This window comes from Austrofundulus limnaeus, unplaced genomic scaffold (genome assembly GCF_001266775.1).
Source record: "Austrofundulus limnaeus strain Quisiro unplaced genomic scaffold, Austrofundulus_limnaeus-1.0 Scaffold126, whole genome shotgun sequence".
NCBI classification, from domain to species: Eukaryota; Metazoa; Chordata; class Actinopteri; order Cyprinodontiformes; family Rivulidae; genus Austrofundulus; species Austrofundulus limnaeus.
Window position 1 is genome coordinate 624,114 of NW_013952528.1, and position 16,102 is coordinate 640,215.

The window sequence follows — 16,102 nt, forward strand, 5'->3', positions numbered from 1 at the left end:
ACACACACACACACACACTTTTGAGCCCCTGGAGTCTGTGGATTTGAAGTTCCTTTCATATAAAGTTGTGTTGCTTTTGGCACTAACAACTGTTCAACGGGTCGGGGATCTCCATGCTCTGTCTGTGAATCCCTCCTGTATTCAGTTTTCACCTGATGGCTCCAAGGTGGTTCTGCATCCAAACTCAGCGTATCTCCCTAAGGTGATACCTTCTAACTACAGCTCCATGTCTATTGAGCTTTCCAGTTTTCATCCTCCCCCTTTTGCATCTGAGGAACAGAGGAGGTTACATTCTTTGTGTCCTCTATGTGCACTGCGTATTTACATTGACCGCACACAGGAGGTGAGGTCATGTGATCAGCTGTTTGTGTGTGTTGCTAACCCACTCAGGGGCAGGGCTCTGTCCAGACAGAGACTATCCCACTGGATTGTGGAGGCTATCTCTTTAGCTTACAGCAGCAGGGGTCTCCCAGTCCCATCGGGTGTGAGAGCTCACTCCACCAGGGGTGTAGCAGCATCCTGGGYMCTWTTTAAAGGGGTACCTGTGAGTGACATCTGTGCTGCGGCCAGCTGGTCTTCACCGCACACATTTGTTCAATTTTATCGCTTAGATGTGACAGCCCCTTCAGTGGCTCACTCTGTGCTCTCTGCTGGATCTGAAGTGCTGCACTAGCATGTTATTATGACCCAAGTTTGGTGCTGCTCCGCGGGGCATTTATATATGTCCCATACATGATGTGTTGTACCGAGTGAATTGACTGAAAGGGCACGTAATGTTATGCATATAACTACTCTTCCCTGAGGGAAAGGAACGAGGTACAACCCATGGTGGCCCCGCTGCACAGCTGGACTCGGTGAAGAGCAGTTACCGAACTAAGGAGTGACTGTGATGGCGACAGTATATATACAGTACGTGCAGGCGGAGCCYGACATCTGTCGTCATCACGTCACCTGCCTAAAGGCGTGATTAGAGGTGGCTTCAGCCAGGACACGCAGGGGCGTGGTTTCCCATACATGATGTGTTGTACCTCGTTCCTTTCCTTCAGGGAACAGTAGTTATATGCATAACATAACGTTTTGATTGTCGCCAGTAAATTGGTTGATTCACTACATGAATGTATGGCTTATAAGGCTGAGTACACCTGCAACTCCTCAGACTGAAGAAGTCTCTTGGAAAAGAGTTGAAATGTTTCAGCAAAGAAGAACTCATCCAGACCTGACTCAGCTTTGTTAGATTTTTTTACCTGAATGATTGAGATGCAACAGGACAGATTTTGACTTCATTTTCTTGGCGGTTAAGTACTATTTTGAATCTTTTGACGGGCAAGTCAATAAGTAAGTCAATAAAGAGCAACATTTCATATATTTTAACATTCCCCAAATATTTTTTTATTCATAGTATGCAGATTTTGCTACCCATTGTTATAAAATACCTATAACTTGACTAATTATCACACATCTGCTGCTTTAATATTTTCAGTATCACAGGAAAAAAACTGCATACTGTACATTAAAGGTTTAAATGCCTCACCACATACGGTAACTCGATTAGGACAATCAGCAATGTAAGGAAAAACAGTCCTCAGCACCATTGAAGTTTTTTTTGAAAGGAGTATAAAGTAAAAACAGTAGTCATGGATGAGCTCATCTTTACCGACAGAATATGATGTATGTACGGAAGTTGAATATTTAAGGAAAATGATAATTATAAACCAATTCAAAGAGCATTTTTGCTTAAAATGCCCACCCATATTATAAAATCAGATAACTTCTAAGTGTAATTAAAGTTCTCTTTTCTCTAAACAAGACAACCCTTTATATGTGACCTTTATAATAGACTGGGTGAAAAGCAGTCTAATCTTTACCCTGAGTCCAGAGATGAAGACTTTTACACATCTACTTTGTGGAAAGGCTGGCAGCAAAAATTCAGAGAAGTTGACTCAACAACACACACACCAAAGGTTACACAATCCCGTTCACTCTTCATATGCAACCTCTAAGCCAGCTCTGACATTCTCACCTTTACCCAGACACAATTACTCTTCATCCTTAAAAAGTACAGGCCAGACAGGAGGGTTAACTGACTTCACTGTGACATCAAAGCTTTTTGTCCATGATAGCACCGATGGCAAAAAATGCCCTTGGGGATAATAGGTGGGGTTTCTCATGTCACAGGCTAATAGGGACAGCCCCATTCTTGCAGTGTCAGGGTTCAGGGCACGAACAAAACAAAAGTCCTTGAAGCATCAAAGGGAAAATAAAAAAAAGAAAAAGACTTTTCCTGGTGAAACGAAGAAGCAGCGCAGGACTCACCATGCCTGGGTTGGTGACAATCATTCCCTTGCACTCCTCGGCATACTTCTGCCAGTCCAGCTGTTCCCACTGTAGCATGTCTGCAATCTCCTCTTCAGGAACCAAGGGCTTGTTGCTACGTAGCAGGTACAGCAGCACCTGATGCATTGACAGCACCTCCTTTCCACCATCTAAGTCAATTCACAAAACAGATGTACAGACACAAAATTCAACGCACAAACAGTTCATGTTTATAACAATACCCCAACCATACAGGCAGCTCAACAACTCTGTTTTAAGTCAGTCTTATGAAATGTCAACATGACCTCATACAACTCAATATTATCTTTTATGAGGACAACTAAAACATTGGTCCTCAACCTGTGGGGAGCCACCAATAGAAAGAGGATCGGGTCATTACAGGTGTGCACATAATCATTTATCTTTTCCTTTAATTTTAATTTTCACGCCTAAGAATTGTAGCTAACTTTTAGACATTGTTGCCACTGACTTGTTTTTGTGATGGATCATAACACACAAGCTCCAGGCTTGACAAGGACAAAAGTGATGAAGAATGGAAAATGAAGTGATTTCTCTCTCTCATGAAGGAAAAGGAGGCGAAGTATTTGTTTCCTCTCAATGAGAAGGTGACAGGATCAAATTCTGGAATGGGACCTTTCTGGGTGGAGTTTGCATTTTCTTTATGTGCAAGAATGGAATCTTTTAACTCACAATGTACACCAGTGTGTAAACAGAAAGGGGGAAAACCCAAGTTGCTTCTAATTGAATAATACCAGTAATTAGAATTAGGAGTGCACTAATTGCAGTTTTCTGGCTAATCATAGATCACCGACCTTTAAAAAGACCTGCTGATTCTGACTTTGTGCAATACCGATATTTTAAATAGCTGACAATGTCAGATGTTATAAGGTCACAATACAACTTCAATGTTCCAATGTTATAAATTGAACATTACCTACTTTCCCTCTGGGATCAATAAAGTATTTTTGAATTGAATTGAATTGAATTGAACAATATCCTTGAAACAATACAAACCTGTTTGAACTGAACATTAGGTAGTGCTCACAGCAGAACAAAAGGGGACAGTGGCTAATTTCTGACTTTGTGGAGGTAGAGAAGCCGATCTTTTCCATCAATCTTTTCTAAAAAAATCAGCCGATATCCGGTCTCCGAAAATGAAGGAAATCAGACCCAAAATCAGACCATTTTTCGGTGCACCCCTAGCCTGGTTAAAACCAGACCCTGTCCTTCATTTTGCTTCGTACAAGGGTCTGGACTTGCTGCATAGAGAAGTGATTCTTGCAGGTGTGGCCTCTGCTGAAGCATGTGTGTGTTTTTGGTGTGAAGGAGGCTAAGCTAAGAAGCTAACTGGAAATCGAGTGTGTTGTAAACAACCCTACTGAGAGGAAAAAAGTACAGAGACAAACGAGACGGCTGTAAATGAGAGCTGCTGCTTTGTCAGACAAATTTATTTTAATTTGGAAGCCTTATCAACACAGACTGGCTTCATTCTCTTCCTCCACTGCCGTATGCTAAACTAACTAGCAGACACTGCGCAGCACATCGACGTCATTCAAAACTCCACCTTCTGTTTGCTGATTGGCCCAGGTAAAATAAACTACAAGCAGACACTGYGCAGAAAATTGACGTTCTCTTCTCTGATTGGCCSGGCTMAAAATCTGCCAGCGAAATCCTTGTYAATGGGAGAAATCCCAGACRGAGCAGWGAAGGGAAACTAGAATTGAGCAGAGCTGCGTAGGAAGGCAAGGGCCAGGCTAGTGCATCCCTAGTTAGAATGTATTTTGCTGTTAGAATTACAGGGAATGCCAAGACAAAAAAAGTGTAAAAGAAAACACACAGATGACAGTAAACACTTCACACCAGTCGTGTAAGCCACTCCAGTTTTTGAAAACTAAAACAGGTTAATTATCACCAAGCTGAAAAATCCTTCTCAGAAACAGCATCAGTGGRGGATAAAACATTAAGTCACAAATACTGTGACAAAATAAAAACAGCTCTCACTATAAAAAGACTCAACAATTCTCTCAAATACCTGCTCAAATTTGATTTTGGAGCGACTGAAAAGTACTATTGTTTACAAAGATATGGAGCAGAAATAGACTCATTGAACCCTTTATGCTGCAATACTACTGAGCTAATTTATATTTATWTTTGTTGGCTTTCTCTGTACAGACTAAATTTTACTCAACATATAAAAAGTTAGAATTTCTTACTATTTTTGAATGTTTGGAGGTTGATGAAAAAAATCTGTTTTTAGACTTTAACTCGCCAAGTGCAGTTCTTATTTGTTCCTAGATAAATGGTACTTCACGTTTTATGTCATATCATATGAAAAAAAAAATTATATCCCCCTTTATCTCAAATAGACTAAAATCCAATTATACCAATTTAACTCAAATTACAAATACATATTAAAAACACAWAGATTAACATAATTATTTCATTTTCTTTCTTAATTTATTCAGTCAATTTAAAAAAAGTGTGAACTAGTTTTTGTACCAGTTTGTCACAAGACTCTTCTTTTTGACAGAACATTTTTAAAATGCACAATAACTAAATTAAAGCTGCAGTTTGAAATAACAGAAAAAGATTTTGTCATCAGCCCCAGACTATCCAGGAATATTATGGAATATGATTAAAATGYGCAATCAGGGGTTTTAAACTATAGCAATAAAGTTTCATTTATGCAAAAAAAGAGCTCCTTGTTGAATTATTGAGTAATTTCCACTTAATAYTTTTAAAATGAGTAACACAGCTTAATCAGTAGAACAACAACCCATGAAAGTGCAAAAAATATTGGATCCCTTCATCATTGAGGTTAACGTCATTTTATCACAATGATAGTTACTTTGTTTTATTCTCCACTGACATTATTTTAAAGAGATTGTTTTCTGTTCTTAATAAGGTTTTTTTTTTGTTTTTATTTTAAACTGGAACAGTTCAAGCAACAAATGTGTCTGAAATGTAATGTTTCAGCTTGCATCATTAGATGACTTAAACTTTCGACTGTCAGCTTAGTTTTTTTTTTTTTTTTGAGAAATCACACAAACGTTTTTTTGTAAGTCTCCTACCACACCTTGTAATAGAAATACATATATTTTCTTTGTCGTCTTTAATTTTAAGCATCCTTTTGTATTTGTTTTATCTCTCAATGAGACCACATTTACTTGATGATGCACACTGAGAGGAAGCAGGGGCTGGATAACTTTTCAATCAGCATTTCTGACGACCTACAAAATGGATGCCCCTCTCAGATTTAGCAGCGTTTGCCCACTTTGACCATCATCAMGTTGATAATTTGTCCCTGATTTAAGGTGACACCTCCTCCAGCTGGCAAATTCTTGTTTTTCTATGGAAGGGAGATGAAACTCTTCCCTCTCCAGTTGTCATCAGTCTATCTGGGCAATACACAGTCTGAAATGTAAGAATGCACTCTTGGATTGCCATCTGCCTGAGGAGACGCAATTTGTTTGACGCAAAAACAAGTCCAAGTGAAAACAATGTCTAAACACTAGCTCCACATGCAACTTTTTAGGATCAACATATTCAAATTGGAGAGGTTATGCAAGTGTCTGGTATAACAAATACTCACAACAGCAGAAGGCAGAGCAAAGAGGACACTTTCAGACCTTAAAAATAAAAGCCTTGCCGTGTTTTGGTGTAAATAGCATAATATTGTTTTTTGTTTTCTTTTTTTTTRCTTGATTTGTGGACTGCCAGTGTTGCATTRGAAAAAGCATCCCTGCCAACAAAGGTACACTCAATTAAGCTAGGGTTGTTTGACACTTATGACGTGGTGTCATACTGTGCTGCACACAAATTTGCCTGTCTTTTAATCAGTTTGACATGCTCAGGTCTGGTAAATGTTAATGATTTAAACAAAACAACAATAATCAATCAATAGATCAATCAGTCTACTTCTAGTTCAGACTCCACTTGATACAGTAAACTACATATTGGCATGCCTATAATAATAATAATAATATTCTGATCTATAATATAAATAGATACACAGAAATATAGCATATAATCAACAGGGAGCCAGTTTATTAAAATAAACTTAGGTAAAATGATTTGAAATTGACAACCCCCTCCCCACAACACACACAGCTCCCTGAGTCCTGTCAGCATTCAGATAAATTCACTGTACCTTTCGAACATCAAGCTCTCTAACACCGTGTTTTTTTTTAAACTCACTCATTCTTCACAGATCACATCAGAAACGTTAGATTAGACAGCTTTTGTGTTTTTGTAAAGGAGGCAGATACGTGTCTGTGGCTTTTTAAATTGGGAGAGCTGGGAGAGAAATTGTTTTTTGATGGGAGGAAGGTAGGTGGCACAGCAGCAACAACAAACACAGGAGCGGCACAGCGGTGCACCAGCGCCACCAAGTGTCTCCCAAAAAAACAACGTCAGGCAGGACGCAACAACAGCAGCTCGATCATTTGTTTTTGTCCAGGACAAACCATAACAATAAACATCGAGGCATGAACAAAAGCTGAGGGAAAAAATGTGAATGAGAGAAAAAAAAATGTGCTAAAAGGTACGCTCCTTTTTCCTATTTATGGAAAATAAAAGAACAAAAAATTGGGCTCAGAAAACAGAAGCACCAGTTCTGTGTGTGTGCGGATGTRAGAGTGAGTGTGTGTGTGTGTCAAGTCCTACCAGGTAAGAATCTGACAAATCGAGGCATGAAATGGAACTGCTGGCATCCAGAAGACTCGGCGTCGGACTCAGGACCTGAAAGATAGCGCGTACTCTCAGTAATAAGTTTTTCACACAAGATTAAAGCTTCAATTTTTGACTCAAAATAATAACCAGAGTTAGACCGGGCTTCAGTCGATTATATATTTCAATCCTTTCAGCAGATGTGAAATGCAATAAACAATAATAATAATAAAACACTTTCAGTGATTACAAATGTGATAAAAGATGTTTAAATGTTAGATGTGTCATTTGAAAATACAATTTGGATTCAATTAAGTTTACAAGTCTGCAATTGATATGATGCGATATCATATGCCCCTCTAACACAAGCATTTAGGGTTATGGGCATACAAATCAAGCAAATGATGACAGTATGGACCAAAGTTTTGTTTTTCCTTGATGTAATTGAATCATTAAATCACTAAATCATCGACGTGGATCAACGTATTGTCACACCCCTAGTAGTCATACTTCATTTACTTTAGGTGTTCCTAACCCTAACCCACAAATAAACTACAATAAACTAAAATAAGTTTTAGTTTTAGGATTACTTTGTTCTAAAATTTATGTCCAAATAATCTCAAGAATATATTGCTAATGGCACAGACTAAAATGTATCTGATGTTTTATGGGAAAAAAAAAACATTAGCTTTTTTTTATTATTATAAACACATAGCTACAGTCAATAAGTCCTGTTTAAAGCCCAACTTAAGACCTACTTATTCAAAAAGGCATTTGGTGTTTAATTTTTGCATTTTATATATCTTTTTTACTTTCTTTTATTGTAATTTGTGTTTTTAACTTGTACTGATTTTTTTGGCTTGATTGTATTTGTTTTACCTTGTGAAGCACTTTGGTCGATGCAAGGCATTGTTGGAAGGTGCTATATAAATAAAGTTTATTATTATTAKKATTATTATTATTATTATGAAACTTGGACTTGGAGTTTGCAATCTGTGTTGTTTAAATAAAATAAATAAACAAAAAAAGTGATCTGTAAAAGCTAAAAATACAGAATCAACAAATTTATTCTCGTCTTAGATCTGTTTTATGGGTTGGGTATATAAACTGGATGCTTTCTTTTGAGAATAATTAATATTCTGAAACATATTTCAATAAATACATTTAGTCCTGATGCTATTATGTCTTGTAAAAAAACAACCTTTGATTAAGTCTTTTATAAACACCTCTGACTTGAGTCTAACTGATGCTGGTAAAAGACTTCTATGACATGAGCTCGTGACGAAAAGCACTGTACCTTTCAGATTCCAGTCATACAGCTCAAGAATATCCTGGAACAAGTAGGAGGCGAACAGCTCCAGCCCTCGGACACAGTAGTTCTAGACACAAGAGAAAAAACAACAACAGCAACAAAATGTTGGCAAACAGAACCAAAAGATTCATAATGCAACACAGTTTACTTTAAAGTAAATCGGGCTTTCTGACTTCATCACATAAGCCATCTGATAGATACGAACAACTTTTACAGGTCGAACCGAAGCTCTTTTGCTTCTTCTAAAAAGGATTAGCACCTTGGCTCACCCAAACACCGAGGTGTGAGAGTTACATGTGGCTCAGCTGTGCTCAGACTCAGCCATTTGAGATTAAAAAAAAAAAACAAAGGAGGGTGAGAAAGAGCTGCGAGATAAAGTGGTGTTGGACTGACCTCTGGTGTCATCTCCTCTATGAAGTGAATGGTGTAATCTATGTTGAAGCGGATCACTCGGCACAATGGAATCTGTGATGATGAAAGAGGAAGAGGAGAAGAAAAGAGGACAGAAAGTCTCATTACGACAGCGATTCGGAGAGGTTACAGCTTTTCAAGGAAACTCATTAAAAAACCTCGTTCTTTTAGAGCAAACACTGTATGCATGTATGGAAACGCGATGCAAAATTGTGCAAAAACATGCAAAACCCCTGGTAACTTCCCAAACCCACACGCTTCACGGAGAACGCGCCTCCACACACAAGCATAAAAGGAAATTAAGCAACTCAAATCTTGCTAAAAGGATAAGCCCGATCTTCTGTGTTTAATCTCCCCCGGTTACACGGTCTTTGTTGTCAGAGCGCAGGGGTTCATTTTAAGAGATTAACCTGGAGCCACGTTCATTCTTGCCCATCCTGGCGGCTAACTAGCAGGGAGCTAATATCGCCACGCTCTCGGGGTTACAAATCTCTGCACTGTCAGGAAGCGTTTGCCCTAGCTTTTAACAAGGGTTGCCYCAAATTATCCAGTTCAAATCATTCCGGATCTTCAGGGCCTTTTTCTCAAGGTATTGATCACACTGTTTTCTTTCAGGCAAATTTACTTGAATAAGCATCTCTACACAGACAACAGCCACACTTTGGGCTCATTTTTCTTAAAAAAAATTGAACCCCACCCCCCGTCGATTTTTTGCCCTCTTTGAAGCTCCTCCCTGGGATAAAAGTTGAGCTCAGCTCAAATGGCTCCAGAAAGAGATGTTCCTTTTAAATCACAACCTCTTTAATGGCTGACAGCCACTGATGGGCCTTCAAACGGAAGGGAGAGGACTCGGTGACAAGGTCAGCCCAGCGAGAGGGAAGCACTTTGTCCCGGCTACAAAGAAGTCGACCTGAAGCCAAAAGCTGATTTGAAGTTATGTTTCAGGAAAGTGGAGCTAAAGAGGAGGTGTTTTTTTTTCAAACTCAAACCCTGACAGAAATAATAAAAAAATAAATAGATCTGCCAGATGAGACATGTAGGAGGAGGACTGTAGCCTGTAATGGTCAGTGAAAACCCGGCTGGGCAGCAGCTGGCGTCTGTTTGGTGAGAGATAATAAGACAGAAGAGAGTTTACACTGAGGATCGGTGGAATATCTGACCAATGATACATGACTGAACCAATGAAAAGATCAGAGGTAGACTGACTGATCATTCAGCCAATTAATAAGGCTTTTTTTTTCTTACATTTTGAGTGACAAATCCTGAGCATTTTCATGTTCAATGACTTGTGCTTTTTCAAACTCAAAGAAAGTTACCCAGAACATGTTGCCTCTTTTTTCAAGAACAGTTTCACCACTGAAAATAGTCAGGCCTTATGATAATTCAAATAAATATGTAATTGGGCTTACTGTTATACATTGCTCTTTGAACAACCTCATTTTGAAGAAATAAGGGTTAATTGTCCAAATTGATGAGCTAGTCCGAGTGGAGACACTACACTTAGAACAAAGTAAGAATATGTACTTATCCACATCAGACATTAGGGTTCAACAATAGGAAAATATTGTTTCATTTCCTTTTTCTTTTTATCATTTTAGTATATTGTAACAAGGATGAATATCTAAGAGTTACACTATATGAACAAAAGTATTTGGCCACACCTGACATTCTGGATGTCAGGTGTGGCCAAATCAGAGGGGACCGGCTCCATACAGAGCCGGTCAGGGGACCGGCTCTGTATGGAGCCGGTCCCCTTTCTGCAGCGCCTTATAGACTTTTACACAAGATTGTTTCTGTGGGAATTTGTGGCCATTCATTTTGTAAAGCATTTATAAGGTCAGGCACTGATGTTCGACAAGAAGGTCTGTCTCACAATTTCCATTCCAGTTCATCCCAGAGGTGCTTGATGGAGCTGAGGTCAGGGCTCTGTTCTTCCACATTAAACTCAAACGACATCTTTATAGTCGTTACTTTGTGCACCGAGGTACAGCCACGTAGGAACAGGAAAGGGCATTCTTAACGTATCACCACAAAGTTGGTGTTGTATGTTGAAGCATAAACAATGCTTTTCAAAGAATATATTGAAAGCTTGTAAATTAAAAAGAAACTCCCAGCACCTTGACGACAAACTGTATAAAAATAGACTGTGTATAAACATAGAATGTGATAGTTATTGCATTTTTAAAAAGAAACAAAGTTTGGCTGAAAGAAAATCAGTCATGCATTCACCTGTAACCCAATTTAACTGTAGACCTTGTAGACTGAGGAGCTTGTGTGTTGGGCAGTGGTGAATTTAGTCTGTTTTGTGCACTTGTTTTATGAACTGTTACCTTTTTATCTGCTCAGGACTACAGATGAAATTTAGTTGTTGTGATAATTCCGGCGCATTTGTGCATTGTACTTTTTAAATAAAAAAGAAAGAAAAAAAAACTTGACTGAGTTCAGTGACGGCCCGATCCTGTAGAACACAGACTTACGTTGGTGAGAGGTGTGTGGGAGAAGAGCGAGAAGCCTTCAAACAGGTACTCGTGATCATCGTACTCGATCACCGTCGGCCTGTCGGTCTGAGAGAAAAGCAGAACGATTCGGGACGTGAAACACGCGAAGCAGCTGCACGGACCGGACGGTCATCGGGAGAAACAAAACACCTTCGTACCAGGAAGTTGGTAGGAGGTGACACAGTGATTCTGTAGTGGAACAGTTTTCCTGCRTTGTTGTTCATTGGACGACACGACCTCGCGGGCTGGAAAACAAAAAAAATTAAAAAATTTAAAAAATAACACTGGTGTGTGGATTTGGTTAAAGAAAGTCACAAAAAATATGAACGATGCAATAACCCATAATTTAGCTGCTCATGTAAGAAATATCAAGCATAAAAAACAATTAAGCAACATTTTTAAAGGTAAATCGTAAAATTAGGAAAATATTTGTCGATTCATTAAGTGTGTGAATTAGACATAACTAAAATGTTGCAAAATCTAAAACAAAAAAACACCTCTATAATCCCTTTATTGTTAAGGATTTATTACGAAACGGATGACTTTCATTGATTTTTATTGAACATAAAAGCCTCTAAGTGTGTCTAAAATGTATTGCACTCATTGGGTGAAGACAATCAGATAAACGATGCTGTTCAAAAGCTAAAGTTGGTCATAAAAATGTAACCAATGAGTTATAATAAAAAAARAGCTATAATAATATAATTTACTTCTTTACAGAGTCTCATTTATTGTGCCTTTAGTGGATGAGTAAATGTCGTCTGTATGGAAATCCACTTCACAGAGTGAAATAATGCCCTTGGCCCTGCGTGGCACAGCCTGAAGGTTATGAACGGGTGATTTATTCACAGCGTGTCCCACCTCCTCTCCTGGGTAGATGCTGTGGCGGATCCCTGTACGTCTGGCCTTGGCGCTGCACTTACACAGGGGACCATCATTCATCTGGACAGAAAGAAAATACGTGAATCGGACAGCGGCTGCTCCACCTGCCATGTATAACACAAAGATTGCGAAACGTTCTACATGTCCGAGCTGCCGGCTGCTGACCTTTGTTTCTCTCCTGCACTTTGAAACTCAGCGTTTAGGAAGTTTTCTTGTGAAGTAGTACCTTTGATGTGTATGTGCACGTACAGTATAACCAACATTTAATGACTCCTAAAACACTTTAGGCGCTTCCAATTAACTATATATTAAGCCGTTTTTGTTAAGATAAGCATTTACAAATGAATGTGCAGCAGCCACAAGTAAATCATAYATACAGTTTGGAGGATGGTAATTTTTGGAGCGATTGGGACCCAGTTTGCGTAAAATTTGACTGAATGAACAAATTCTATTTACATGTTTCTGAAAGCTTTATGTGTAGTAAAATTGTAATGAATGTACAAATTACCAAAGAATTTCCCAGGGCTTTGAAAAAACAAAACAAAAAAAATGATCTTATTGTTAGATCAGACCGACCTGTCCCGGGTCGTTGTACCACAGCTCCTCATGCAGCCGGTCAGGATGAGCTTTCTTCCTCTTGATCTCGGCGATGACATCAAAAACCTCGGAGTCGGAGCTGCTGGAGCAGCTGCTTCCTTCCTCGTCTGATTCGCAGTCTGACTCACTGCTGCTGTCGTCTGAGAAGAGAGCGCATCGCCGTCTTTAATCAGAACTTTAAAGAGCTTCTATAAACGGAGCTGGTCGACAGGTTAAGCTGTCCTGATCGGAGCCATTCATCACATTTTCCCCAAAATAAAAGCCTCTAACAAAACAACTAAACCAACGTGGGCCGTGTTTTCCTTTAATTTTTGCGTTTTTTATTATTATTAAATCCGTTACCTAATTTACATTTATTTGTTTCTTTAAGCAAACAAAAATATTTACAACACACTCTGAGGATCAACTGTTTGAACAGACTTGTGCATTAGGATTTCTATTTTCTAACAAGCATCTCTGAGATTAAAAGGAGGAGCACAGCTGCCAGTGTTGTTCCTCGTTTTCTTTTTCTCTCACTCTTCGTTAAGGAAAATAAATAAATAAATGAAGAAACCTCGCACCAAATTGAGGATTATAAWTACTATTCAGCTGAACGGTTTCTGGCTCTTAGCTAAAGCTGGGTCTTCAAGTCTTATCAGCGTTTTCATTCAAGTACTTTACTGTGAAATCAGTGCCTGCAGCTATATGTTCAGTAAATAAGATTTAGAAAGTGAGATTTATATTATTATAGAGTACAAATACTCTGTCAAAGTTACAGGCCTTCAGATAACATCCAGAATACATAATATTAAACGTAATGCTGGAAAAACAATTTAATGCTTGTTAGGAATACAGGGCTGACTATTGTTTGTTTTGCTAATTGCTGAAGTTTTATGCTTATAAAAGTTATACAAGTTCAAGCAAAATCAGGGACTGGTTCTAATTAAAGAATCAAATATTAAAAGAGTGTAAAAGGACTGATATTTGCATTACAGCTTTAAAAATAATTAGTCATTGCTCATGTTTTTTTTTTTCCTTCTAAGCTCTCTAGTTATTGTTAATTCTTCAGTGGTTCCAAAATGTGTTTCATCTTTAAACTTTGGTTGCTTTTTTCATTCTTTCAGTCCAGTTTATACCATTTTCCTGCATGTAGTCAAGTACTGGACTGAAAATTTRTGAAAAGCCATCCAAAATCTTAAAAAAAATAAAATAAAACAACCTCTGAGAAACCTACAGAACGCATAAGAAATTACAAAAAAATTAATAAAAATAAAACTTAAGAGGTTGCTCTATACTTCTTTAAAGTGGTTTGTGCAGTTAAAGCTAAAATTTTATCTCAAATAAGTAAATCTACCTTTACAGTAAAACAAAACACAAATTCCTCTGATGCAGCTTCTCAACTGAGGCACAAATAAAAAAAATAATAAACAACAACAGGTACACAAGTCAGTACCGCAGTGCCACACACCTGGATCCTCGTCCAGTTTGGTCTTGGGCGGGTCCCACTTGGGTCGAGCCTCCTTGGCTCGCTCCTGCCTCCTTCCGAGCTCCTCTTCGAACCGCTCGTACAGATCCCGCAGTTTACTGGTCCCCACAACTGTGGAGTCGCCCTGAGGCACAAAGGATTGTACAGAACAGGGTTTCTGCCTGCAGCTTGTGTTTTTCCTCAACGTGAACAAAGCCGATGCAGACAGAGAGAATATGAACAACATTCTTGTCAAATTTAGATTTTAATGATTTGAAGACATGCTGGTATTTCTCTTTAGCTTTTACTGAACCCAGTGAAAAACTATCAAACTCTTAGAATTACACCAATATTCCATAAAATCTAATGAAGTGAAAAAAATACTGTATTTCCATCCTCTGTAAGGACACCTTTGCTGGGACTCTTCATCCCTTTACAGGAATGTCTGAATGAAACTTTAGAAAATAAAATGTCCAACATCTGAGAACCTGAATGTCATCACGCGTAAAGCCATTAATGTTGCATCTGAAAAAGGCTTACACACTGCCACTCTATAGGTCAATAAATTTAATGGAAATAATAATGACAGACAGACACTGAGAGCTGCAAGAATGTCACAGATATCATGAAATGTGATCATGAAAACTGGCTAAACTTAATTATGTCACTAAAAAAGAAAACTCTGAATGCGTTTAGAGGAGCGTATTTAATTGTGATGCTTTCAGTCTTCATACAGTGGCTCCATTTGAACCTTCAGTCTCAGTCCCAATGAAACTCTAAACCCTTTTTCAACAGTTTTGTTACGGACATTCGACATCCGGGCTGTCCCAGCAGAAAAACCCYGAGTAGGGCTTGATTTTGTTTAGGAACAAAGCCCACAAAAAACCTGGACTAAAATACAGGTCAGGTTTCTGCCTGGATGTTTTACTCATGAGAATTAACAAACTTTCAGACAACTGGCTAAAAACATCAGGGATTTTGAGAAAAAAAAAAAGAACTAACTGAGAAATGTTTCAGAGGACAAGTAAATAAAGTCCTTTAAAAGGGAACCYCAACATCTTGTRACATTAGACATTATTTGATAAACGTTTATTTCAACAGTCAAACAAAGACTGTAAAAATAATGTAGGCCGTTTAGTTTTTATAAGTTTAAAATATATATTGTCACAGGGATGGCTCCATATTTTTATTTACGCCACACTGCACAACAGGTGAATGCTGATGTTCACTAGGTGTTCTGGTGCGAGTGAGCTCAATCCACCCTGAAGTCTAATCTTGGACAATATCAGACAGTCAGCCCTTTGAAATGAAACAAGACCTGAGCCTGAAACTGAGAACACTGAAAAACAAATAATAAATATGTGGTGTTAGTTCACATACAGCTAACACTATTTCACTGTAGGTATACGAATTAGCTCAGGTGCTAACACCAAAGCTAACAGGTTAAGCTGAGGTCCTCCATCCTTATTATCAAGTGCAGGTTGAGTTATTTCTGCATTCTCCTCTCTGTCAAAACGATCTGGTTTCATTTGAAAGTGCTGATCATCTGATATTGTCCAAAATTTTCCTTCAGGATAGAGAGAGTTCGCAGCCTCACACCGCAACACCTAGTGAACGTCATCATCTACCCAGTATGCAYTGTGGTGTAAATAATATGGCGCAGTCCATATGACAATATATTGTGTTTTTACMGTCTTTGTTTAATAGTTGAAGTAAATATTTATCAAATGTCTAAAGTTACAACTAGTCGGGGTTACCTTTAAGAAAAACATTACAAATTAGATAAGATGAGCCACAAATGTCCTGTTTGTGCCGATTTGTGCGTTAAAGAGATTCCCGATTAGCTGTAACATTAGACTTTATTTGATAAACATATATTTTAACTGTAAAATTAAGACTGCAAAAATACTGTAGGCTGTTTAGTTTTGTAAATTTTTAAAAATATATTTTAACACG

General features: G+C 38.3%; 1 protein-coding gene across 1 annotated transcript in view; it reads right to left on the reverse strand.

Annotated features, from left to right (window-relative positions):
* drosha (drosha ribonuclease III) overlaps window positions 1-16,102 on the reverse strand; it is a gene marked incomplete in the record, with an annotated part of 133,569 nt that overhangs the window by 112,009 nt on the left and 5,458 nt on the right. The window contains 8 exon segments of the mRNA XM_014015259.1: window positions 2,314-2,483; window positions 7,000-7,074; window positions 8,300-8,381; window positions 8,708-8,779; window positions 11,203-11,289; window positions 11,382-11,468; window positions 12,085-12,165; window positions 12,682-12,842. Of these exon segments, the coding sequence (XP_013870713.1) occupies window positions 2,314-2,483; window positions 7,000-7,074; window positions 8,300-8,381; window positions 8,708-8,779; window positions 11,203-11,289; window positions 11,382-11,468; window positions 12,085-12,165; window positions 12,682-12,842 (815 nt within the window).